Source organism: Euprymna scolopes, chromosome 26 (assembly GCF_053919585.1).
Source record: "Euprymna scolopes isolate OS-2025 chromosome 26, ASM5391958v1, whole genome shotgun sequence".
Lineage (NCBI taxonomy): Eukaryota > Metazoa > Mollusca > Cephalopoda > Sepiida > Sepiolidae > Euprymna > Euprymna scolopes.
The window spans coordinates 97,968,430-97,995,827 of NC_136507.1; the positions used below are offsets into that span (position 1 = coordinate 97,968,430).

The following is a 27,398-nucleotide window of genomic DNA, read 5'->3' on the forward strand; positions in this document are numbered from 1 at the left end:
AGCGAATATTGGCAGAAATTACGAACGTGTAAATAAGTCTACACCAACTGTTATATAATGGTTGAGAGGATAATCCTTTTTAGCATCTAAAACCCATGACTCGAACAACTTGAAGATCTGTTGTTCATGTATCTTTGCTTTTTTGCTCTGATCATGTAGTTGAATTGACTTCCGCTTCTAGCATTGTAGGTTTGAATACTGAAAGGAAACAACAAATGACAGCATTTATTAAGAATTTGCATTAGTAAATACCTTCCATCCAGTTATGAGTGTAAGGTGGACTTGACCCTCACACTTTGATATTCTATTCAATATTTTCAGTTCTTTTATAATATTCTTCATCATGCAACTGACAATCCACGAATCACATTAAGTCTTATCTGTGAATGGTATTTGATCTTGATAAGTGTTGACTCATTAAAAAAAAAAAAAAATTCTTTTAAAGTAACTGATCTAGAAGAAGGAAAAATGTCAAAATAGCACCATTAATTCTCTACTCACCAGAATGTTACTTCCAGTTGTCTTTGATTTCTTTTTGCTGCTAGATTTAAACTATGTCAGATCAGAAGTCTGGTTATGGATTGCATAACTCTTGTTCCTCATTATGTAACCAATGAAAATATCCATTTTTTTTTTTTGTGCTTTTTTATACTTGCACTTATGACGGTAATTAAAAACACAGAAACATCTGTATGATGTGCGTACCAACCACAGAACAAAGATGACATGTTTAAAAAATCACGTAATTCAATTAAGTAGGTATTTTTTTTAACTCAAGAAAATCAAATTCAGCCATAATGAAATCCAATGAAATAAATGGAGACAACTCAATTTGAAGCGTTAAGGTCAAAATCAGTCTTATGTTCATAAAATCATAAATTTTAATTTTCTTAGTTTAAAAAAAAAACTACTTGATCCATTTACGTAATTTTTGGAATATGACCTATTCATTCCATGACGCATGCATACATAAAGATTTTTCTGTATTCTTTTTCTTTTTTTTTTCTTTTTTTTTTTTTTTTTTCAAAGGAGTCACCACTTTTTTTTTTTTTTTTAAATAAGTGTAATTCTGAATAAGCACTTTTTTATATATATATTATGCTGTTTTTATTTTAATTTATTTTGTCTTATAACATAAAATTCACTTCATTGTTTAAAATGATACAAAAATCTCTCGATCCCCATTGTGTTCTTTCATAATCACTTCTAGGCTTATTTTCCCTACGGTGGGAATTATGTTATATTTTTTTTCTTTTGAAATACTATGACATTTCCTAGGTTTTATGGTTTTTATGTGAATTCTAAACAATGGATACTGAACAATGAAAGCCATAAAAAAAAACTGTCAACATCTTGATATATGGTGAGAGGGGATGAAGGATTTAGAAATAGAAGTGTAAAAAAGAAAGAGTCTATCCGGTTGTATGATATAAATAATGACTACACAACCTTACATGGAAATTTTTCTTATTTTTACAATTCATATAATATTTCAATATAATTTTTTTACAATTCATATAATATTTCAATATAATTTTTTTACAATTCATATAATATTTCAATATAATTTTTTTACAATTCATATAATATTTCAATATAATGAGAGATCTTGGATTATCTGGATTGTTATTATTTTGAGTGTCAAAATACAATTGCGAATTACTTAGGACGTCTACCGACTGGTATTATTTATAATACATATAATATAATAATAAATGGGTCTTTGATATGACTCTACTGAGAATTGAACCCTAATCTTCTGACCCATTGGCAAAACCTCTGGCCATTATACCAAATATGTGACTAAAATATATTAACCAGTACCTTTTTTTATAAAAACAGTTCATAAGTGAAAAAAAAATTTTTTTTTTTTTTTTTTGATTGTGCATTTATGGAAATTTATATGTAAAATGATTTTCTGTTCTCTGATAATAAAATTTAAAATAACTTTTTTTAAATTTTTTTAATATTGATGTAACTATTTTTTCTTACCTGTAGGACATCAGGCAGAAATTAGGTCATCGCCTCCAGCTTCAAGATCTGCTCATCAAACCTATTCAAAGAATTATGAAATATCAATTATTATTAAAAGTAAGATGTTTTCATTTATTGCATGAATAATGATTTTTTTTTTTTTTTTTTTGCAAATTATTTACAGAAAAATCTTGTTCGACAGACCTATTGGCGGCTGGCATTGATAATGTGCATAAGTTATGACAGCTTTTTGTTGTCATGATCAACCTAGAAGAGAAATATTTGTTTGTCATGCTCTTGATAATTACTTAAAAAAATTTTTTGCCCCCTCTTTCCACTCACATGAGAAGGTCCTATTTAATTGCTTTCAACTACACGAAAATGTGACACAAGACTAGAAAGTGGGGTAAACCAGCTCCTCCAAGAAGGCACGCTGGTAGAGTACCAAAAATAACTGAGAACGGACCCCTTGGCATTCCCTGGTAAACACTTTAGGTAATGCTTGGGAGGGTGCATTGCATAGGACCTGGTTGGACTATATAATATTCCGACAAAAAACAGTCTGGTAGATCAAGCCAAACCCTAGGTGTCAAAATGATGCTACAACGAATGTCACCCAATATAAACGCTAACGCCGAATCTCAAAGAAAAAAAGCTTTCTGGTAATAGAAATATTATAGCTAGATGCATTATGGTTGCGTGATGCACGTTATAAGACTGAAGATAAATTAATAAAAGAACAATCAAACCCAAAGTGTTGGCATCTGTAGGCATCTGCTGTTTGATCTGCTTGGCATCTGGTACCTCCTGTCTCAGTTCTACCCATATGTTTCAAAGCACAAGTGTTCAGACATTTAACTCTGTAGATTTGGTTGTTTTGCTTTACGGCATATCAATTATTTTTGGGTTATTTAATGCCGAATCCAGTTGTTTTTGAAATAGTATTCATGTTGCATCCAGTTATTTTGTAGGTTTTTATTCTTCAAGCTCTTTGTATCTTCAATCGCTAGTTTGTAGTGTTTGGTTTGGTTGTTTTATAGTGGATTTTATCGTTTTTGTTCCCTGCCCTGCAAAACATGAATGAGTTTCGCAATGGGAGAGGAAAAATGGTTACAGTATCAATGTATGGTACATTTTAAGTTAGGAAACCAGTCAAGGAGTGAGGGAGATAGGAAGGGGGGAAATAGGAAGGGGGGAAAATGTGGGTTTTTGTTTTTGTTTTTAGTCTTGCAGAACATAATGAAGTTTTGCAAAAAGAAGTAGAAAAACAAAAAGCATCAATTTTAGGTGTCTTTTGTTTCAAGAAGCTAATATCTTCAAACAGCCTGATCTGGTAGCACCAGTTTAACTCTGTAACCAGATCATAAAATAAATGATTATCAAGTGTAATCTTTTTAATTTTTAAATCCTATTCTTTTTTTTTTTTTTTTTTTACATTTTCACCCCATACAAGGCACATTGCCACTTTGGTGTAGGGGGCTACTAACAGGGGCAACAACTACTGGGGTACTATGTAGGGATTTGGGCAGCAAGATGTTGGTTCATGTTGCAGGGAAGCAGGGACCTGGAATGGAATTCCAAAGTCTAGTGGTTCTGGGGAAGAAACTACTGGAGTAGAAAGATTTTTTACATCTAGGGACTTCTACAGTGTGGGGGTGGGATTTTGCAGCCTGTCGGGTCTGTCGAGGGTATTCTTTATGAAGCCTTTATGTTTCTTAAACGTAAGAGAAATTACATTTCATAAATAAAACAAAATTTGCTTTAATGCACCACCCTTTACACTTTTTCTTGCGTTATTCTTTGCAATGCCCTTAACGAGGTGGTTTAGTTCATCTTGGAAATCCCTGCTCTGCTTCATATTATTCTACCTATTTCATTAATCAATTCTCTTTTTTTCTTTCCTTATAAATGTTTAAAAATGGCATCATAATTTCTTATATTTTATTCATTTCTTTTTATTTATTTATTTTTTTTTCAGGATATTTTGTCACATACCCATAAGGCTGGTTTGGATACTGCTGACTTAAAGAAGGCTGTGGCTGTGATGTGTATAGTGCCAAAAGCTGCTAATGATATGATGCAGGTTGGCCGATTGCAAGGATTTGATGTGAGTTTCAATGCAATTCTTGTCAGTATGAAACAAAAGAATATCAAGCAAAGTAGAAATTTACTACCATGAAAGTAAATATTAAATGATACACTTTAGTTTTTTCTCTGAAACCTGTTTGTATAACATGGTTAACATCAAAATACAGACAATAAAAGGAGTAATACAAATAGTAAAATTAATGTTAAAAATAAAAAATCTAACTGTAAAAAAAAAAATGACCCTTGTTCACTGCAAAACAACTGTTTAAAACAATACATAGCCTACTAGAGAAAACTCTATAATGTATGTAATAAAATACACATAATACCAGTACTGCATTTAAAACAAGAAAATATAACCGAAGATGCTCTTTTAAAAATAGAAATTGTAAAAATAATACATATTTGATTATTTCTAGAATGTAAAGACAGATCACTAACTGTAGAGTGTATAATTATTAAATAAACTGCTACTTGTAGAGCTTTAGATGGTTAGAAATTTAGTATAAAGAGATTTCTTGATAGGTTCAGTTTACTGAATGTAGGAATAAAAAAAACCATAAACTGTAACATAATACATACAAGATAGAATTGTTTTACCAAATATTAATATTATCTTTTAATATATTACATATTATTTATTACACACCTATCAGCAGGTCAGTATATCTTTATTATTGATATTTGTTGAATGTGTATTGTATAAAAACTAGTAATGTAATTGATATGTATGATTTTGTACATATGCTTAGATATATTTGTTTGTTGATGTGTGTGTGTGCGCGCTCATTATTTGTATGTGTTTATATGTTCACATTTATATTGTAAGTGTTGATGTATGTGTATGTAAGCATTATGTGTTGTGTGTGTGTTTAAGTGCACGTGTATGTGTGCGTGTAGGTCTGCATATCTATGTAAAAGTGTGCATGTATGTGTGTGCGTAGGTTTGCATCTAAATGTGAAAGTGCATATATATATTGCTAGCTGGACGCCTGGTGTTGCCCGGTCATGCACTATACTTAAACATATGTTAATTTATGCAGATTGCATATGTATTATTATAGAATCAATCCTTTATTGAATGTTGTATTTTACGAGGAATTATTTGCCTGGTGGACTAATTCGCAAAAGTTTTTTTTTAAATGTCGTTCATCAAATTCCGTCTGTGTTTGTTTACAATATCATGTCAGCTGATATTTGAGCTTGATGATCTTAAAAGTAGTATGTCTTTTCTTATAGATAAAAAATAATTTTTACAAAGGAATATTTTACATTACACTGGCAAAAGTTACACCGGTGTAACGTAAAATATTCCCCTTTAAAAATTCTTCTTTTTATATATAAGAGAAGAAAGATTATTTTTAAGGATTTTTTCGATTTTCAATACTTATTGGATGAATTCCTGTACAAAACATATCTAAGAACACTGCCAGACATATAAATTAGCTTTGTATGAAATTTCCAAAAGATAGGCTCAGCCATTTCGGAACCTATGAGGAAGGAACTCACTGGATGTCTTCAAGTCCAACATAAACAAATTCCTGATCAACCGCCCCCTTAATTAAGACACTTTACTAAATCTCCATTACTAACGATTACTAAGATATTATCCCATTGATTACTGTACACACAATAACCCTCATCCCCGAGTGGCTTCTGGGCATTAATAAGTGATTACTACCATATAAAAAAAACACATACACAAAGTGACTTTTATATAATAAGAGATATAGATGTATATGTGTGTAGTCTTGCATATAAATATGGAAGTGTGCATGTGTATGTATATGTATGCATTAGAGTATTATATTTGTATATGTATACGTGTAAGTATTTGTATGGTTGTAGTTATGTACTTTTGTATATATGTTTGTTGTTTATCTGCAATTGTGCACATATGTATGAATTATCATATGTAGTATGCATAGATATATTTATTAGAATAATGTAAACAATAATCGTTCTCTAAATATTTATCTATATAAATAAAATAGATGTATGCTTGTCTGTGTGAAAATATTTAACCGATGAACTCTTAAACTAGTGATCGCATAAGACTAAAATTAACATGAAATTGTAATCCTATATCAAGGATGGTTTATAACAAATAAAATCTTTGTTTGGATGGGTGAATAACATATACAGAAATATGTCGGTAAGTTTAAATGCAAAATGTTCCTTTCGACTTGTTGACATATTTCTATTACTTTTGTGCATGTGCAAATTCATTCATAGCTTGAAGTGGTTTCATATTAAATCTTTTATATCTATCTGTCGATGTCTCAAACACGACTGGAGCACTAAATACTTTCGTTTTGATTCTAACTGATGGCATCCTAGTCATTTTTGTTTAAATCCTTTGAAATCAATAATATAATATAACAGAATGCGTATAAAAGAATGTTTGTATTTTTATTTGTTTTAATTTGTATTTTGTGGATATTTTATGTTGAAAGGTACACTTTCCACAACGTATAAGAACGCGTAAATTGGTGCATAGAAGGGTGTAGAATTCTTTTAAAATAAAAACAATTAAAGACGTGTCATAGAATTATAAAGATATTAACAAAAATATACTTAAATATATGAATTGTATTTGTGGAAACCTTCAGCATTCTTCTGTATAATATAATAATAATCACTTTTTTTTAAAATTTTTTAAAAATTCTATTGAAATAAACAAAATATTTCCAATAGGATTTAAGACATATGTTTTAACCCATTAACCAGACAACAAATTTTTTTTTCTTTAATCTATAAAATAATACATAATAGTACTACTTATTGTCTAATTACTCTGAAAAAAAAAAGAATAAAATTCATCTATATTCAAGAGTTGTTGGATGCACTAAAAATTTCCTAAAATTCTACTTTGTTTGGTGATATGTGAACTTATATAAATGAGTCTTGCAATAGTAAACCACTAATTGCCAAAAGTGCAGTTTAGCTCTTTGTGTGAACTGCTTTACACCTTGGCATGACATGTAAATCTTATCTTGAATGTATAGCCTAAGAAGAGTTAATATTTTTCTTTCTAAATAAAAATAACTTTTTCCTTTCAATTTGTGCATTTTTATTCATTAAACATTAACATTGATAGGTAAATATACATTTTTAATATAAGTATTTCGAATGTTTAATATATATATATATATATATATATATATATATATATATATGTGTGTATGTGATGGACCCTCCCATTGATTTCAACATATGAGCTCCATCACAACTACTAACTTACTTAGAAATCCATACTGATAATTTATTTATAATGGTGATGGGCTTTGTGCAGAACCAACCAACTTTTGGTACAACTTCTAATCTTTGTGGGTGCAATGGCTGCCACAAGACAGAGCAGACAGTAGACCTGCGGTTTTTAAATCAGACTTTTTCCTTCTCCTAGATGCATGTCTTAATGATACCAACCTGGAAATTTCTATGTCACCAACATGGTGCATACAGCACCTAGTCTTCCCAAATGATCACCCATCTGGTACTGACCAGGCTCATCACTGCTTAACTTTGGTGATCTGGCAAGAACTGGTGTGTCAATGTGATTAAAATCATAAGATCACACTTGTTCAACTTGAATGACATTTATGCTTTTTATAAATGTTAATTTCAATTATATTTCTCACGGTTAACATTGGTTAAGCAGTTTGTTCCTCACTAATGGAGTCAATGATGGCTTCATGACTGGGTTTGAATCTTCCAATCAGCGGTAATCATGACACTGTGCACTGATGATTCTTGAAAGAATGAAACACTAATGTCTGTAGGTATTAAAAATAATTATTATAGTAATAATTACACACACGTACACACACACACACACACACACACACACACACATACATACATTTGGCAGTTAATTAATCATCAGTCCCTATTTCATCACCTCACCCACAGTGATGTGTGGCTATTCTGTTTATTTGCCTCCAATTTCATTATATTGGATAAGCAACATTATCAGTTTTGGCAATGTTTATATAAATAAATATACCATATATATATATATATATATATATATATATATACACCCACACACTAATGAAGACTTTCAAGAATGAGACAAGAAAATAAGCACAAACTGAAAAAAATTCTCATTTGTAATACCTTTTCTACTATAACTTGTCTCACTCTTGAAAAAGCCTTTTCTTCATGGAGATGAAATGTTAACATTTTCAGTTTTTGGTTTTTCCATTTTTTTTCTCTACACACACACACACACACACACACACACACACACACACACACACACACACACACACACACACACACACACACATATATATGGTTTAGTTTCATGTGTAAGAATTAGTAAAAAGTATGCATTTATTAAATCATTCATATTATTGATTTATTTGTTATTGATATAAACTTGTTATCAAAAGAAAGATCTTCATGTGGATCTGCTCACATCAAAATAGGTAATTACAATGACACATGATTTCAACCGTAAGCAACCATTTTTATTTGTGATAGATTCACCTGAAGAAATAATTTTTACATATTTCTAAAATTCTACATAACAACTTTGTTATATTTTATATGCTATGTATCTTGTTTTGAGAGAAATTAACAAAAGTGCTTGATTGTTAAAAGAAAAAATATAAGGGCTAGATATGTATTTTTTTATTTGTTTGTTTATTTATCATACATTTGGGAATTCATTGAAGGAACTTGGGTTTCACCATCTGTCAGACGAAATTTTATTCAAAATGACTGTGGAACTTACTAATTTCTCTGAAACACTGATTATTAGAACATTTATTTTTATAAAATCTCGGCTGTTGTCAAAATATGAGTACCTTTAATGGACACCAAAATGTATAATATATAAATGATAATTTAAAATATATAGTAATTTATAAAATATATATGGCGATTAAGCTACACTGAATATTCCGTGTTTCTTCATCCACTCTAGGACTCTTCAGGCTTCAGTGGATGAAACACGGAATATTCAGTGTAGCTTAATTGCCATATATATTTTATAACTTACTAACTAGCTCTACCACGTATTGAGCACTTTTGAAGTAAATACTTAAAGTTTACGCATAAATATATACTTTCGTATATTAATTTTATGTGAGTAAATTAAGTAGTTTATATATATATATATATATATATATATATATATATATATAATACTTATGCTTTAAAAAGGAGAAAATTAATGTCTTGTTTTCTTTTGTTTGTTTTTTCTTGTAGGGTAAATTAACAGCTCAAGGAAAAATGTTACTTCAGGTAAGAACACTTTTAAAGTAAATTATATTAAATTTTTATAAGTGTTTAATTTAGCTATGCAAAATCCCGCCCCTTCAATTTAGATTTTCTGAGATGCCAGAAAGCCTTCTACTCTAATAATTTCTTGCCTCAGACTAGTAGGCTTTGGAATTCCCTCCCTATGACCTGTTTCCCCTGACTGTACTGATATAAAGACGTTTAAGTGTAATGTAAACTAACATATTGTTCATCTCTCCTAAACATGGTCCCAAGTCTATTAATTTATTTTTATTTCTGATTATTATTCTCATCTTTATTAGTTGTTGTTTTCATCTTTATTGATTGTTGTTTTTCACGACATTTCGCCCTTCGGGGCCCGTGGTGCAGTTGATAGTGACGTTGAATCTCTACGGTTCCAGATGAACATTGTCTGAAGATAGCGGTTTCAATCCTACCCAAAGTCGGCCAGAGGTTTACTTGGCCAAAAACGTGGTGAGATGACACCAACTGAGAATGCAGTTAGGAGATTCGAAGTTCCTATCTGTTGCGGTTACCACCTGACGAAGGCCAGAGGAATAGTTGGCCGAAACGTCGTGAAAAACAACAACTAATAAAGAGGAGAATAATAGTCCGAAATAAAAATAAAACTAAGATATATAATGCTCATCTCAAAAATGAATTCCAATCAAGGAGTAATATATATGGTCCCAAGTAGTAATATGCCTTGTTCAAGATAAACATGACTGAAAGAATGCAGTAAACATTCTCTGTGTTATTCATATGATTAAATTGAACAGAATATTCAAATATCTGTATATCTCCTATATAGATCAGGTCCTGGATATGACCTTAAACTATATCCGATGGTGAAGCCCCAGTTTGCGGGTTTTGAGGAGTGTGGAGCCACCCTTTAATTGCCATTGCTCCCAGGTCCACTCTCTACCAGAATGGTAGTACCTGTTAGTGTCCCAACTATGGGTTGAATAGAAACCGACTTGAAAAAAAAAACAAATATATTCTATTAAAAAATTGTTCTTCAAAATTACTGGATTCGGCATTAATAACCTGAAAAGGGTTGATATGCTGTAAAACAAAAACAACCAACCTATAGAGATCAAGTGTTGGCCCCAGGAAAGAAGTTTCTTGATTTCAACTGAAGTACAGCTATTTAAATGCCTTATTTGCATAACTACCTTTTAAAGAGCCCACAATAAATTAATGCTTATATTTATTTATTTTTTTTAAATGTGTATTTTCTTTTCTTAAAGGAAACCTTATTGGTAGCTGAAGTGTCAGAAGGAACTCACTCAAAGTTCAGAGAAAGACGGGTTTTTCTATTTGAACAGATCATAATATTCAGCGAAGCAATTGAAGATAAGAGGAAAGGCAGTTTTTACAATGCCAATTATATTTTTAAAAATACAGTAAAGGTAAGTTTTTATTAAACGCCTTTTATAGATTTCATTATTTACAATTTGAACAAAAAAAATTTATTAAAATATGTTTTACTTATTTATATACTATTTTGTTTATTCATCACATCTATATTAACATCAAAACTATAAATCAGGTATATTTATTTATTTGCAGACTGTTATCTTCATCTTCATAGTCGTTTCATGACGTTTTGGCGAACTATTCCTCTGGCCTTCGTCAGGTGGTTAACTGCAATGGGATAGGAATACTGAGTCTTACCTGTAATTACTTCCTTCCATGGTTGTTGTCATCTCACCACGTTTTAACCAACTAATCCTCTGGTCACGGTGAGACAACAACAACTATGGAAGGCAGTAATTACTGAGGATACAAGTAAGAGACTCAGCATTCCTATCCCGTCATGGTTAACCACCTGACGAAGGCCAGAGGAATAATAGGCTGAAACGTGGTGAAAAAACTACTATGAAGATGAGGATAATAAATAATACATCAATCAATAAATCAATAAATATACAAAAAACTCAACTCAAACGATTCTAATAATAAAATAATATAAATTGGATATATAGCATAGTCTTTTGAAATACTATATGTATATAGAATAGTACAAAGATTCAAACACCGGTATTTGTATGACTACTTGTTTGTAATTTTATTGTCCTATGTTTAGAATGATTTAATAAAAAAAAAAAATAGGAATAAATATTTCTTAAAAAATGTTTTAATTTTCAAGTAAACTAATTTAAAAGAGAACTTAGTTTATAAAATGATAATAGATTTATATTCAAGGTATTTAATGCAAATTATTCAATTAAAAAGAATACTTAGAGCTTGATGGATGGTGAGTATTTTATTTGTTGGTTTATAATAAAATTGTTTTGATATTAACTTCAAGTCCCTATCCTTTGAATTTTTCACTTGTTTATTTTTCCTTAAATTTATTATTTCCCATAATGCATCATACCATGTTTGTTTGAAACAGAAGCAGTCATGTTAAATTGACTCCAACTAGCTTAGACAGAAAAGCTGATAAAGCGTTTATTAAATTAAACCTATTTTTACTTTAAAAAAAAATGATTTTAAGCAATAAAGTGTTTTTAAGTAGTGCCTAGCAAAATTTCTTTTTTTATTCCCCTAAATTTAATAATAACTATAAAAGTATCTTTCTTTTAATTTTTATTCAAAGTTGTGAATGAAATGTCGCAAAATATAGCTATCTTTATCTTGAATTATTCCTGTTTTTGAATCTATTCTTTATTGCTTTTCTGAAATTTTTTTAGGTTAATAAAATGTCAATGACTGAAAAAGTAGAAGGCGAGCCCCTCAGATTTGTCCTTGTGGATAAGACACCTGGCACAGACATGAAGTTTATTGTTCAAGCGCCGTCTGAAGAAGTTAAAAATGAATGGATTACACAGATACGTTCTATATTAGATATGCAAGGAGATTTTCTACGAGGTAAGTTAATCCTCATGATTTTTATATGCAAAATAACATTTGGAATATTTCCTACTATCGGCATCAATTTAACTACTACTATCAGCTTATATTTTCTGGTAAGTTTAAAAAAAAAAAAAAACTTTTTAAAAAAATCTTTGGCAATTGACTTTTGTGGATAAATTTTTTAATGGTAACAAAAAAAAGTAAAGTGGTTGACCATGGTCAGAGGCTCCTTTTTCATTGTCACTCCTTTCTCAGAATTACTTCATTTACCTTTGATCCTTACCTTTTAATGTTGAGTGTTTAGGAAGAGAGTATCAAGTCTTTTTTTTTTTTTTTTTCTTAGTCTTATTAACTTGACCAAGGATTGAACTCATGTCTTCTAGTTCATTAGCAAACAGTCTAACCACAATTCCAAAAGGTCCAGTGAAATAGAAAAACATTTTAAACGTCAATTAGACAAAAGAATCAGAACTGTCATTACACAGTAAATTTTGCTTCACGGCAAACATACAAATGTGTATACGTGCATGCATGTTTTATGCTGTGAAATCAAATTTCTAAATGCCAACTCTGGACTGCTAGAGAAACTGCCAACTCTGAACTGCTCTTCATCTCTCACCTTGAGAAATCCCCATCTAGTGCTATCAGATCAGTCTGTCTGAAGATACTGGCTTCCTGACTTAAAATACATTGATGTTATTATTTTTTCATTTCCCGTAATCATGTTCTGCAAAGTCAAAAAAACAACAATTTTTCTGTACAAAAACAATCAAACCAACATGATGAATATTTGAAGATGTAAAGAACTTAAAGTATGAAAAAACTTTTGTCTAAATAACTGGATTCAGCGCTAAATAATCTGAAAAGGGTTGATATGCTGTAAAACAAAACAAACTACCCCTTCACGCCAACCTGGCAAACTCTGCAGACTGCTTTAATCTCCCACATTTCAAATTCCAAATTAATCCATGAAAAATTGCCAAGTCACAAAACATCTTTATGCTTACTAAAATGTTTTTTGTGTTCATGTAATGTTAGATTATCTGGTTAAAAGTTTACAATTGATGTCTTTGAATTTTCTCTTAAAAGTTTTTTGCAAAACAATGCAAAATCTTCAATAAGATTGAAATGTTATCTGTCACATTATTTTCATTTTATTTTATTTATTTACTTATTTTTTTTGTGCTTTGATAGCATTTCAGTGTGATTATTTATCTTATCTATTAGGCTTTCAGCATATAGAATAACGCCCACTCACTTCATTCGGCAGACAACTTCCTGTTCATGACATCCAGAACTGCCACCAACAACACTTGTTGTAAACCTACCAGCTGACAATGCAGACCAATATGTTGGGGTAATATATCTATAACAGCACCACCCAAAAAAAATACACACAAAGTCACTATTGTCCTTTGTATCAACACCTTTCTCTTGTATAGAGTTTGTAGCACATTCATTTAGTCCCGTTTAGAAGAGTGACCTCCCCTGTTTTTTTTTTTTATTACAAAATCTAAAAATGCATTCACTAATGGCTAGACTTTTTTTTTATTATTATGAAAAGATGATATAATGACAACTATAAGATTATATTCGTCAGAGAGAAGTGGGTTGGTGGGTGGGTAATAAAATTGATTTATTAGTTTTAATGATTTAAGAATTTGTTTTTCAAACTGATTAAAAATGGAAATGAGGAACTGAGTTTAATAGAATAATTCTGGATTTATGTTTTGTCTTCTGACATCTTTTATTTCTACAATTTGTTAAAATTCTATTGAATGATATATTTTTTTTGGGGGGGGATGGTGAGTTGGCTTTACTCAGATTTGTATTTCCATTCAAGTAATTCCCTTTGTAAATTCCTTCAGTTTGACAATCATGTAATTCTTTTGCTATTTTGGAGAGTAGAAAATGGACCAGCTGTGTAACTATCGCTTCCCTTATTTTGTCCTTTAGACCTCACATTTTGTGAGTGATGTTTCTGTCAAAGGGGAAAGAATTGCTGTTTTCTGGATCAGAATCTATTCTATCTAACATTATCAGCACGTTTTTGACTTTGAAATAGTATTTTTTTTTTATTTTTTTTAAACTCTTTATATCAAGTGACTTCATGCGTTGTCTGGAGTGATTTCCATAAAAAAGTAAATAAAAATCTTTTCAGTTAAGTTCTAATTATTCTAGTTAGTCTTTTTCCATGCGTATCAACCCTTGGTATATTGTTTAATTTAAAAGTAAAAATAGTTATTGGGAATTCTTCATCACATAATTTGCTGGGTAATTTATAAAGATGGCCATCGTGGAAGACATTAAAAATAGTTTTGTTATTTTTGTTAAATACTAGCAGTTCAACCTGGCTTTGCTCGGACCCTATGTACTGTTCATAACTTTATGTGCATATTTTATATATATTAAAAAGTTTGACCCATGCCCAGGTAACCTACATCTAAAATTTCAAGTGTTTAGACTCCAAATTAGTGTAGGAGTTTGCAGTCTGCAATAGTCAACTCTTTCAACTTTGACTTCTTGGCAGCTAAATTTTCGCCCAAAAACTGATTAAAAAGCTTGCCCCATGTCTGAGTACCCTTTCTGTAAAATTTCAAATGTTCAGACCCAAAATTAGCTTAATCATTTGCTAGAGACCCCAAAGGTCAAACTTTTGAACTTTAATCCCTTGGCAGCCAAATTTTTGGCCAAAAATCAATTAAAAAGCTTGCCCCATGTCTGAATACACTTTATGTAAAATTTCAAATGTTTAGACCAAAAATTGGCTGAGTAATTTGGTAGAGACCGCAGAGGTCAAATTTTTTAAACTTTGACCCCTTAACATTTATTGTTTCGGGCTCAAATCAAATTAAAAGTTTGATCCATGTCCAAGTAACCTACATCTAAAATTCCAAATGTTTAGACCCAAAATTGATGGAGGAGTTTGGTAGAGTTCTCAAAGGTAAAATTGTTGAACAGCCAAATTTCTGACTGAAAACTGATTAAAAAGATTTTCCTAAATGTCAATACCCCTTATATCAAATCTCAAGTCTGTAGACTGAAAATTGACAGAGTAGTTTGGTAGGGAAATGTACACACACAGACAATTTTGCTTTTATAGATATATAAATTTAAATTATTATGAATAAATATTAAATGAGGAATCATTGCGAGTTAAAATCCGAGTTTGGTTTTTACATAAGCTTGACATGGAGACAAATTTGGTGGCCATATTGTTTTCAGTGTGTACTGTTTACATAACATGTACACATTTTAAGCATGCTTTTCTTAATTTTAAACAAATCATACTTGATGGATTTTTTTTGTGAAAATTATTCTTCATTTAGTAAAATATAATGAAAGCCACAATATAAGATTACTTTCAATACCTAAACAGATTTTTTATTGTGTTCTTCCATAACCATGATCTTTATAAATTACCATTTGCTGTTTTACCAATAGCTGGGGTGAATAACTTGCAGGTTCATACATTTCCCAACAGTATTAGTATATAAATGATCACAATAGGTCCATGGAGGTTTGAATCATCCATGGTATCAATTAGGCCAATAATGAACCTTCCCATTTTTATGTTATTAAAATATGCACTGATCTGTTTTATTTGTATTATTCCGTCTGTTATTCTCACATTTTGCCCAATTTAAATTCCAACATTTTTCCAGGCATATCTTGTCGAATTCAGGAATCTATACAAATTCCAAACTTAACCTTTTTATTTAATCCATGGTGGTAGATTGTTCTCATTCTATCAGTCTAGACTGGGTAGCGGTGTTAAGTAGTTTGGATTTTTTTTTTTTTTTTTTTTAGTTAGTATCGCCTGTGGTGAGAATTGAACATTCAACAACCCCCTCCCCCTCTCCCAGAAGACCGTCACTTTGAACTGATTGTTAACCCCTTTATATGTTGCATCACATGTTTATTTGACAAGTCATACCAGAAGAAGGTCTAAGCTTACATTGGCTGAAACATTACAAGAAGATGAGAATTTTTTAGATGAGGACTGATTGTTTGTATTACTTGTTTTGATTGGACTATTGTTCTCATCTTCAGTGTTTTCAAAATGCCTGAAGAAGGTCAGAGGCTACCCCAACCAAAATGTTGCACAAATAACACTAATCTGATTAAAACAAGTAATACAAAGATGAAAACAGTAATTGAATCAATCAAAATCCTAATTTTGGAAACCTTAAAAATTGATCTTCTTTTTGGCTAAATAAATTTAGATAAATTTTATAAATTTAAGTAAATTTTATAAATTTAGCCAAAAAGAAGAAAGGTCTTGCATTAATTCTATAAGTTCCATCAGTAATGACATTGTTTTATAAATCGTAGAATGTTTGTTTGCATTTTTGTAATTGTTTCATCACCCCTATGTTGCACTGCTGATATTGAATACATTACCGGAAATAAATATTTTGTTAATGGGGGACCCCCCCCCCCCCCCATTAACGTAGACAACTTTAATTCTCAAGTCTTGATGTAGATATTGGAATGCCTGGCAAACTAAACAAAAAGTTTTATTTTTTAGCAAAAATTGTAATTTTTCTTTACTTCTCAGAAGACATTTTTATTTTATTTTTTTAATTTTGTGGTGATGGTGGTAGTTGGGGGGGGGCTTCTTTATAATTTTTAAAAAATTTAGTTTTTTTTTTTTTTTTTTTTTTGAAAAAGAAAGCATTTCCCATGGAGGTTAATCACAGTAAGGCAGGGGCTAGTTATATGGACAAAATAGTGTGCTTGGGGTTCAATTAGGTGTAGTTTCTGATGGTGCTTGAACGTGGTGGACAAAGGCATTGTCAGAGGGCATACATTCAGAAGGCAAGTGTTTTCTTATGAAAGTTTTTTTTTGAGAAAGTGTTGTGAAAATGAAAGATAGAAGACAATAAATTATAATTTATGAAATATTAGGGGGGGGGGGCAAAGGAGGAGTAGGAAGCAAAATTCATTGTCCATATCAGCCAAGTTTGGTATTTATCAAAACTCAGGAATTAACATTACATTTGTGGTCTGCTATTCTACACAAATATTATCTCTTGTAACCCATCCACATTTCTCTAATACTGTTGTAAAGATATTTTAAAAAGAAATATTTAACCTTGTGTTTTTTGTTTTATTTTAAAGCATTGCTACCAATATCTATTATACAACAATTGCATGAGTCAGCATTTTTTTGTTTTTATCATCTAATTTACATAGTGTTTTCATACACACCATAAACACATATGTAAAGTAGATAGCAAAATAATAAGGATAATATCGAAATAAAGAGGACATGTTAATTTTAATTATGTCAAAAGAATGTTTTAAAAATGTCACAGATCAGCTGACTACAATATCATTATCTTCAAGTCCAATGTAAACAAGTTTTTATTCAACCGTCCTCGTAAATAATCTAATCATACCAAATTACTGCTACAAATGATTATTACGCAAGTGTCTAAATGACTACAATACACACATTAACCCTTATCCTCGAGTGACTTCTAGGCCTTGATATGCCCCCCCCCCCTGTAAAAATAAAAAAACATGAATTTTCAAATGAAATTGAAACATAAAAAATAACGGTAGTATTAATGAATTTGTATGATCAATCCAGTAAAACTTGCAATATTTACATAATAGTGATTAATAACAAATAAAACCTTATATTTATTATAGAAACATTTTTGCTACAACTTAGAAAATATATGGTTATCATCAGACCCATTCACAAAAGTCAAACAGAAAAAGTAATAAAAAAAAAATTTACAGTTAAAGAAAGTAGGGTTGCAAAGTTAGAAGATATAAGATCCGACTTACAACGCCTAAAATTTCTTAAACTCTGACTCCTAGATTTTCCAAATACCCAACACCGACTCTTTATTTTAAATTATTCCAATATTCCGATTATCCGATGATTCTTTGAAAATTAAAAAAAAAAAAAAAAAAAACATCCGTCTGTGATTCTTAGCGTACTTATGAGTTCAACTTCTTCTGAAACCTCCAACTCAATAACGTTAGTTGATTGACACTATCTTTAATTCCCCTCCCAACCTCTACCTCAAAGACATATGAAATTCTTTTATTTTGTCCTTTAATTCTCATATTCCGTAAGTGATGTTTCTGACAAAGGGGGAAGAATTGTTTTCTGCATTGGAATCTATCCATCTAACACTAATTGTTGACTATTTTTTAATCTTGAAGTAGTTTTTTATTTTTAGTTCCTTTTCATCAAGTAATTTCATCCGCACCGCCTCCAAAAAAAAAAAAAAAAGGGCAAAGAAAGAAAGGCAAAAAAAGATTTCACGTCATAACTTTTATAGATGGCAAAATATAAATTGACCACTCTATTTTCTTTAATTGTGGATTTTACAACTATCAATTATTTTCAGTTCAGCTTGGTTTGGCAATTCATCATGTGATTTCAGCAGAATACAGTCACATGCCATGCGATACAATCATTTTACTGAGAGAAGCATTTCATAAATGAATAATTTCATGAAATGGAACTGTCAACTGGCCATTTTGTTCATGTGATGTAAGCCCATTATTTTCATTGGAGATATGTAAAGTCCCAAGAAACAAGATGCAATAGACCACTTGGGAGATGACATCTGACATGTTATTGCCAAAATACAGCCTAATTTAGTGTGTAGAGTTCTTGTGAAAATTGGACTTTTAGATTACAACCATATATGCTCAAGCCACGGGGACCATATCCCCAAAATTATATTTAAATTATAAAAATCAAAAATTAATCTTTGTAATAAACAACATATATTTGTATAATAAAAAATATTTTTGGTCCCCCGATTTATCAGAGAGGGATCTATGTTCTCAGTGATGTCTGTGGGTTCGTTCATCAATGCATCCGTTAGTCCGGACGATTGCCAGATAACCGTCCATTAGTTTTTCCTGAAAGTTTGCCACAAATTGTATTTCATTAAATAGATGTGCACAGTAAAAAAAAAATTATTTTGCAAAAATTCCCGTTGCATCCCCAGGGGCTCAAAACAGGTCAAAAATGCCCCAAAATGACACGTTTTACCCCATAACTTTTGATCCATCCATTAGATTTTTCTGAAACTTGGCCAAAATGTGGATCCCTGGGTGACCCTGGCAAAATTCTGGTTCGCATCCCCGGGGACTTTCAGTGCTAAAAATGCCCCTTTTTGTGGCTCTTTTTTTCATATTTCTCAACAAAAACTTGATATGTCTGACTATATAGTGGTTTTTCACGGTAATCAAATCAAATATACATGTGTTAAAGCCTGAAACCACACCGTTATCCATTTACACTGAGATTTGATGTCCCCAGGGGCTCAAAAGAGATCAAAAATGCTCCAAAATGGCCAAAAATGACAGTTTTTGCCCCATAGCGTTTGATCCATCCATTAGATTTTTCTGAAACTTGGCCAAAATGTGAAGTCCATTGTTCTTAATATAAATTCAATATGGGTGACCATGGCAAAATTCTGGTTCGCATCCCCAGGGACTTTTAGGGCTAAAAAACATGCCTTTTTGGAGCTCTTTTTTCATATTGCTCAAGAACTTGATATGTATGTCTACATAGTGGTTTTCCATGGTGCTGAATTCAAATATACATGTCATAAGGTGTGAAACTGCATCGTTTGTCCATTTTCACTAGAATTTGGCGTTCCCAGGAGCTGAAAAGGGGGTCATAAATGCCCCCAAATTGCAAAAAATAACACTTTTTACCCCATAACTTTTGCTTCATCCATTAGATTTTTCTGAAACTTGGCGAAAATGAGAAGGCAATGTTAGCCCTTCACACTTCTCACATTCATTATTTCTTCACTATTTTTTGTGGTGTCATCTCACATGCAGCATCAGAGGACCACGCATGCACAGCTTGTTTCTTATTTATTTTAATTTAAAGATTGTCGCCTTTATAAAAAAAAAAAAAAAAAGACAACCTCATATCTATGTGTGTGTGTGTGTGTGTGTGTGTGTGTGTGTGTGCGTGCATATTATGATAGTAGTATTAATGTGGACATGACTAAGCATACAATGTTTTGAGTTCTAATTATTTCAATCACTTTCATTAATGCTTTTGGGAAAGGTATGAATTCACCTCCTCCCCACATACAGAATGAGATAGTAGGGTAGACTCTACCATCAAGCTTGATAGGTCAACTAGTGTAGGAGAAAGAAAATTCAATAAATAATTCCTGCAACCATGTAGCAGATAAAGCGCTGTTACAGGTATTACTTGCGTAATAGAGAAAAAATGGTGGTGGTGGGAGTGTAAGTTGAATTTGTTTAAATTGAGGCCTTAAACAATGAAAGAATAACAATTGAAAATGTGTGTGTGTGTGTATAATGTAAGAGAGAATGCCTATTAAGACAGGTAACTGGACAAGATAAGGTAGTGCTCCAGATTGGTCTTTCGCAGAAATTATGAAGTGAGCAACACACAGGTTTAAAGCCTGCTGAGATAGGAGGTGCATAGCAACAGAGCTGAATCCTTCCAAGCACCTGTTTCTCGTTCAGCATATTTCATTGTAATTATATATCAATGTACTATTAATATTACTACATTCACAGCACATAGATGATATATGAAAGACCCCAAAACCATCATAGACCTGCTGTATGACATCAGTGATGGTATGCACTGATGCATCCTTCAGATGTATTTTGATTATATATAATTATGTTTGTTATTATTATAACCCTCCTCCTCCTCCTCCTCCTGTTTTCAGTATTGTAGAAAATAGAGATAAAATTGGATTTATTTTTTAAGAAATTGTTTTTCCAGCTTATGAAATATATTTTAAGTGAATCTAATTTAGAAATTTACTTTCATTCTAAAGTGATTAAGCCTCATCTCAAAAATTATACAAACATCGTATCAAAAATACAGAATGGATCCGGATTTATTTAAAAAAAAAAAAAAAGAAAAAAAAAAAGAAATAGACTTGGCGCTATTTTTCACCATTCACCAATAACATCCAATGTGAATCCCCCTGAAGATGGTCGGAGGTTACATCGGTCGAAACGTTGTGGAAAAGACAACAGCGATAAGAATAATAGTTCAAATAAGACAAAAAAAATGATTGCTGTTTACTTGGTAATGGGGATCTATAAAAACAGAAATGGAGAAATTTGCATGACATTTGTTTCGTGTGTTTCTGTTTCGTTTTTGTCTTCTTCTTCTTCACTGCCTTTCACTGTTGTTTGTGTGTTTATTCACAGAGTAAACCAGTTAGAATTATATCCCATATCCCCCTCTGCCCCTTTTTTTTTTATTAAAATAATTTTATTAAAAAGTGACTCTAATAGACAACGCACGCACGTGTGTGTGAGGTTTTTATTTAGAGAATGATAATTCAATGGAATGTATAATTTAAAAAAAATATATATAGAAATAAGGACTGAGCAAAAGCCAGACAAAGAAAAACAATTTTTTATAAAACCAGTTGTCGATAAAATATCAATTCCAACCATGACTCTGTTGAGCTCTTTCTGTTTCTATCAGTCTGTCTTTTGCTTGTTCTTTATTTCCATATTTATTACTTGAACGTAGATGTTGTCCAACACATGCCCGCATGTTAAACTGATGATGATGATGATATAAAAAAATAAGTTTTTATTTTGTTACCGTGGTTTCACATGTTCACCAACAATCTTCAGACGGTCTAATCTCTGAATTTGGAATTTGGTTTACAATGTTATCATTCCGACTTTGGGAAATCATGAGGATGGAACAATGTTAACAGGATAAGATAACTTAATATAATATTGAGCTCCGTCTGCAAAGGCATCGAGCACTGTATAAAAGTATAACTTAAACTCAAAACTCTGACCTAGCTAAAAATCCCATTCTCGTAGCTACCAATGTCTATAATACATGTGTGTGTACGTGCATGTGTATGTTTTGAAAATTGGTTTATGCTTTTTTTTTGCGCTGATGAGCTGCCCAGCGGGTACAATTATAATTAATGAACCTACATACCATGCAAGTATCACAAATAAAATCTAACATTTGGAAATTAGCAAAAAAAAAAAAAAAAAAAAAAAAAAAGAAAAATGACTGTCTTTTTCTTGTAAAGCGGTGATTTATAAGAAAAATAGGTGCTTATTCAGATTGGCACTTATGGTGGCAATTAAAAGTAAAGAAAATACAGAAAAGTCTATATGTACCAGTCATGGAATGAAAATGAAATATTCCAAAAATCACATAATTTGATCAAATATTGTTGTATTAAAAAAAGTCATATTTCACACTGTATCCATGAGATGAAAAAAGTAGTGGTGATGGTAAAATCAAGGGCAAACAACTGATTTTCATTTCAAATTTTTTTTGGATAATGTCAGAAAGACAATAGAAGCGTAAGATTTAAAACGAAACAATAATTTATTAACATGTATTTTTTTATATTTATTTTTATTTTTTTAGAAAATTTTTTTTTCAAATTATGAAAATATTTTTTAGAAGGATCATTTTATATAAATTAAAAACAAAATTTGAAGAATATTAAAATGGCTTCGGCCTTCACTTATCGGAAAAAAAACAAAAAATGTTTTCCATAAAAAAAAAAAAATTTACTTGATCAATTTTTGTGATTTTTGGAATATGCCATCTGCATTCTGAGACGAGTAGGTGCACGATAAAAGTTCTTTTTTTGTTTATCGCCATAAATGCTAATCTGAATAAATACCAAAAAATATCTGTGTGTGTGTATATATATATATATATATATATATATATATATATATATATATTATTTCTTGATTTGTTGGAGTTGTTATACCGACTGATTACCATTTTAGTCTTGGACATGAACTGATAAACTAAGTTTTTTTTAAGTAATGAATATTTTCAGCCGCAGTGAAGGTTAGGAAATGAACAAACACACCTGAAATGTAGTAGCATGCATTTTATAACCACTGCACGTTAAGATGACCAAACACATGCAATAATTTTTTGTGATGTACTTTTTTGTTTCCTGGGGAATGACCTCCGCCGACGTGAAATGTACTCAGTTTGTTCATCTATTTTTGCTAAACTAAAATGTCAGTCGATGTAGAAGAACACGAACAGATAATCTGAAAGATAAATTTCTCTCTCTTTCTCTCATCTGTTGTATGAAGAGCTTTAATGCGAAACGAGCAATAAACATCATTTTTGAAATTAGATATCACTCCAAAAAGTATTCTACAGAGTGTTCCAAGAGTCTTGAGCACATTTTTACTTTGAATATCTTGAACTACAGGTGGAACGATAAAGTTGTCGCCCTAAAGAAAACGACACTACAACTTTATTTTAAAACTTTGATTGAAAAAAAATCACTTCAGGTAACTTGATTATGTAGTAGAGCTGGCATTTATTCAATGTAGTCACCTTCAGCCTCAATCATCACCTCAATACAGGTCCGGAACTGGGAGCGTGACTTTTCCACAAGCGCCAGTGGAAGCTTGGCGAATACTCGGCAGATGACAGCGATCAGGCTGGTTTTGGTGTTCTAGGAGGTCGTGTTGGTGATGTTCTCGACGTATGACCAAATGAAATAGTTCAGTAGGTTCAGGTCAAGGGAGATGGGGAACCAGTGAGAGAAGGGTGCAAAGTCATAGCACTCTTTCTGAAGCCAAGCCTGGGGCGCTTTGGACTTGTAGGCTGGCACCGAGTCCTGGTGCCATATCCAGGGTCTGCCAGCAGCTACCTGATTGTACCAGGAGATCACCACACTCTTCAGCACATCCAGATACACTTTGGTGTTGACTCTCAAGCCGACTTTGAAGATGTGAGGTGGCATGCTGTGGCCCTCACTTGAAACCACACCAAAGACCGTAACTTTGTTTTCATCACCTTAGCACGTCCCTGATATTCTTGGCAATCCAGTGATGCATTTTGAGGGTGCTAGCAATGGTCATAACTTAGATTCGTAGAGAGCATGAGTTGCACAGCCGCGCATCTCTGATCTCACTCATTGAACATTGTGTCACTTTCAAACATGATAGAAAGCTCCTGTCGCTCTTGGGATTTGTACACAACTGCCCAACTAATTTTTTTTTTTTTTTTTTTACATGGTAGTCACCACTTCTCAAGGCCTGGAAGCCACTCGGGGATAAGGGTTATTGCGTGTACATTAATCAATAGGATAATATCGTAGTAATCATTAGTAATGGAGATTTGATAAAGTGTCTTACTTAAAGGGGCGGTTTATCAGGAATTTGTTTATGTTGGACTTGAAGACATCCAAGTTGTAGTCAGGTGGGAAACAAGCAAACGGAAGAGAGTTTCACAGGCATGCACTTCTAAGAAAGTAGCTTTGTTCATGGAATCTTCATTTTGATTTAGGCACAGATAAAGAATGGGGAAAATTATTGACAGTGGTTTCAGCTAGACGGGTGTTTTTCATGAAAGATTGGCAAGGGGAGACCAGAGATTGGAGCTCAGACGAGCATTTGCCATGGAAATAACGATAAATTAAAGACAGGCTTGCAACGTCTCTTCTGTAGGAGAGAGGTTGCAGAGAAGAGAAAAGAGCATCCCCCACTAAGCCACAAAGTCTATTTTGTACTCTATCAAGGCAGGATAGGCTGTTTTTAGCAGCTCCTGTCCAGATGTGGCAGCAGTACTCCATCCTTGGACATACTTGGCTTTTATATAGACAATTGCATCAGCAGTGAAATATCTTCTGGAGTGGTAGAAGGATCCTACCATTTTACCAGCGACCTTGGCAACAGACGATGTCCATATTCAATTTCAGGTCAGAAGTAAAGGTCAATCCCAGAAGCTTATCAAAACATGCAGCCTCCCCTAGACGAGAGCCATCCATTTCAATTGATGCCAGATAGGGATCAGAGCATTGATGATAAGATAAGAACTTGGTTTTAGATGCATTTAAAGTAACCAGCCACCTCTTCCCCCACAGTACCACGTGCTCAGGAGAGAGAATCAGAAAGAACTTTGTCATTTATGACCTTTTGATGTGTTGCCATAAGTGGTCGTGTCATCAGGATAGATGTCAACGAATGATTTAAGTATGTGTTTTGGTAGATCATTGATGTATTAAGAATATAAAAACACATCTGGTATATTCAGAAAGCTTGTTATTTCAAGTTTTTCATGGGATGTTCAAAAATGTTCAATCTGAGCATGCACGACACATCAAGCCAAACACATCCCAATATTACATTGTCAATGGTTGCAACAATTTCTGTTATCTGAGCCTTCAGCTCACCCATGTCTCTTGGAATGGGAGGCGCATAGACCAGTCCTTTTACAAACCTCCACAAAAAAAATCGTAAGGTGCAAATTCAAGCACACAAAATGCCTTTTCTTGTTGAATGAACGCCATTACTGGGTCTGAAAAGAAATGAAAAATCAATAGCTTTACAAAAAAAAAACCAAAAAAACTTCATGCTTTTAGCTTTAAAATGGCGCCACGTTCATCTTACTACCATTCATAGTTAAGCAGATATGAGGACTTTAAATGTGTCCAAGACTTTTGGAACATACATACTGATACCAGAATAATTACTTGTATTTAAACATTCTTCCACACATCCTGTTTTACACACTGATACCAGAATAATTTTTCATTGATTACAAGTTTTTATTCAAAGTCTACATTTGATATAGTCATACTTTTATTGTTTAATAATTAGTTAAACATTTAATCAATTTAAACAAATTGGATTTATTGCATTTTGCATTCAAAATCTTTATATATAAAGTATTAAATTAAAAAATCATTCTATTATGTTTTAATAATACTTTTCTAATAATAGGGAATTTTGAGTTTAGAATAATCAATTTTTTTTTTTTTTTTTTTTTTTAGATAGGAAATAATAATTTTTGCTATTTTAATTATTCACACTATGGTTCGTATTGAGGTTGTTATTTTCACAACATTTTGTCCAATTATAACTTCCAAACTTCTTACAGTACATATTTTCAAACTTGAATTTTTGTTTCACACTGAACCCTTTATTTAATTTATGGCTGACAGATTAAGAACAGTCTATCCCCATGGATTAAATAAGGGGGTTCAGTTCTTCAAAACTCTATATAGGTTCTTAAGTTTAAAGAAGGTCAAAGGTTACATTGACTAAAACGTGAAAATACCAACCAAAAGGTGAACAGTAATCCAAACACTCCAATTGTATGTTTCTATTGTACCATTTTATATATGCAACATTTAATAACTTTTATTTTTATGAATCAGTTAGACTTTTTTTTTTCTTTTTTTTTTATAAAGGAGTCATCACTTATCAAGGCCCGGAGGCCACTCAAGAATAAGGGTTAATCAGTGTGCCATATTAAATGGGACAATATCGTAGTAATCATTAATAGTGGAAATTTAATAAATTGGATTACTTAAGGGGATGGCTCATCAAGAACTTGTTTACGTTGGACTTGAAGACGACCGTATTATAGTCAGCTGGAAAGCAGGCAAACGGAAGAGTTCCACAGGCGTACAGTTCTAAAAAAGAAGCTTTGTTCATGGAATTGTTTAGGTTTAATAGAGGAAATTATTGATATTGGTTTAGACATGTGTTTTTCATGAAAGTTTGGCAAAGGGGGCCATAGATTGGAGCTCAGACGAGCACTTAACATGAAAATAACGATGAAGCAGAGGCTGGCTCGCAATGTCTTTTCTGTGAAAAAGGCTTTGCAGAGTATCTCCCACTAGGCTACAAAGTCTATCTTGAACTCTGTCAAGGCTGGATAAGCTCTTTCCAGCAGCTCCTGCCCAGATGTGGTAACAGTACTCTATCCTTGAATGTACTTGGTGCTCATGCAGGTAGAGAATTGCATTAGCAGTGAGATATCTACCATTTTTCCAGCGGCCTTGGCAATGGATTTGATATACGTGTTCCATTTCAGATCAGGTAACGGTCAGACCTAGAAGCTTGTCAAAACCTGAAGCCTCTCCAAGATAAGAGCCATTCATTTCGATTAATGCCAAACTGGGATCAGAGCGTTGATGATGGAAAGAAGAAAAAGAAGCTTGGTTTTCCCATTGTTCCACATGCTGAAGATCAGAGGAAAGAGAATCAGAGGGAACTTTGTCATTTATAGCCCAAGTGTTGTCATAGATAGTGTCATCAGCATAAATGTCTACAAATGATCTTAGGGTGTGATTTGGGAGATCATTGATGTAGATTAGGAAGAGAGTTTGGCTCAGGATGAACCCCTGAGGCACTCCAGCATTAATCCTGTGAGTTTCTGATTTCTGCCCCTCAACCACTACTCTTATGAATCTATC

The 27,398-nt window shown here is 32.1% G+C and overlaps 1 protein-coding gene across 13 annotated transcripts in view; it reads left to right on the plus strand.

The window, feature by feature from the left end:
• The window catches only part of LOC145248297 (kalirin-like), an 858,283-nt gene that overhangs the window by 658,539 nt on the left and 172,346 nt on the right, over positions 1–27,398 (plus strand). For all 13 annotated transcript variants that reach the window (XM_080110176.1, XM_080110182.1, XM_080110183.1 and 10 more), the window contains 5 exons: positions 1,999–2,091; positions 3,953–4,081; positions 9,280–9,315; positions 10,563–10,724; positions 12,012–12,189. In XM_080110176.1, coding sequence (XP_079966302.1) covers positions 1,999–2,091; positions 3,953–4,081; positions 9,280–9,315; positions 10,563–10,724; positions 12,012–12,189 — 598 coding nt within the window. The remainder of the gene's footprint in view (positions 1–1,998; positions 2,092–3,952; positions 4,082–9,279; positions 9,316–10,562; positions 10,725–12,011; positions 12,190–27,398) is intronic.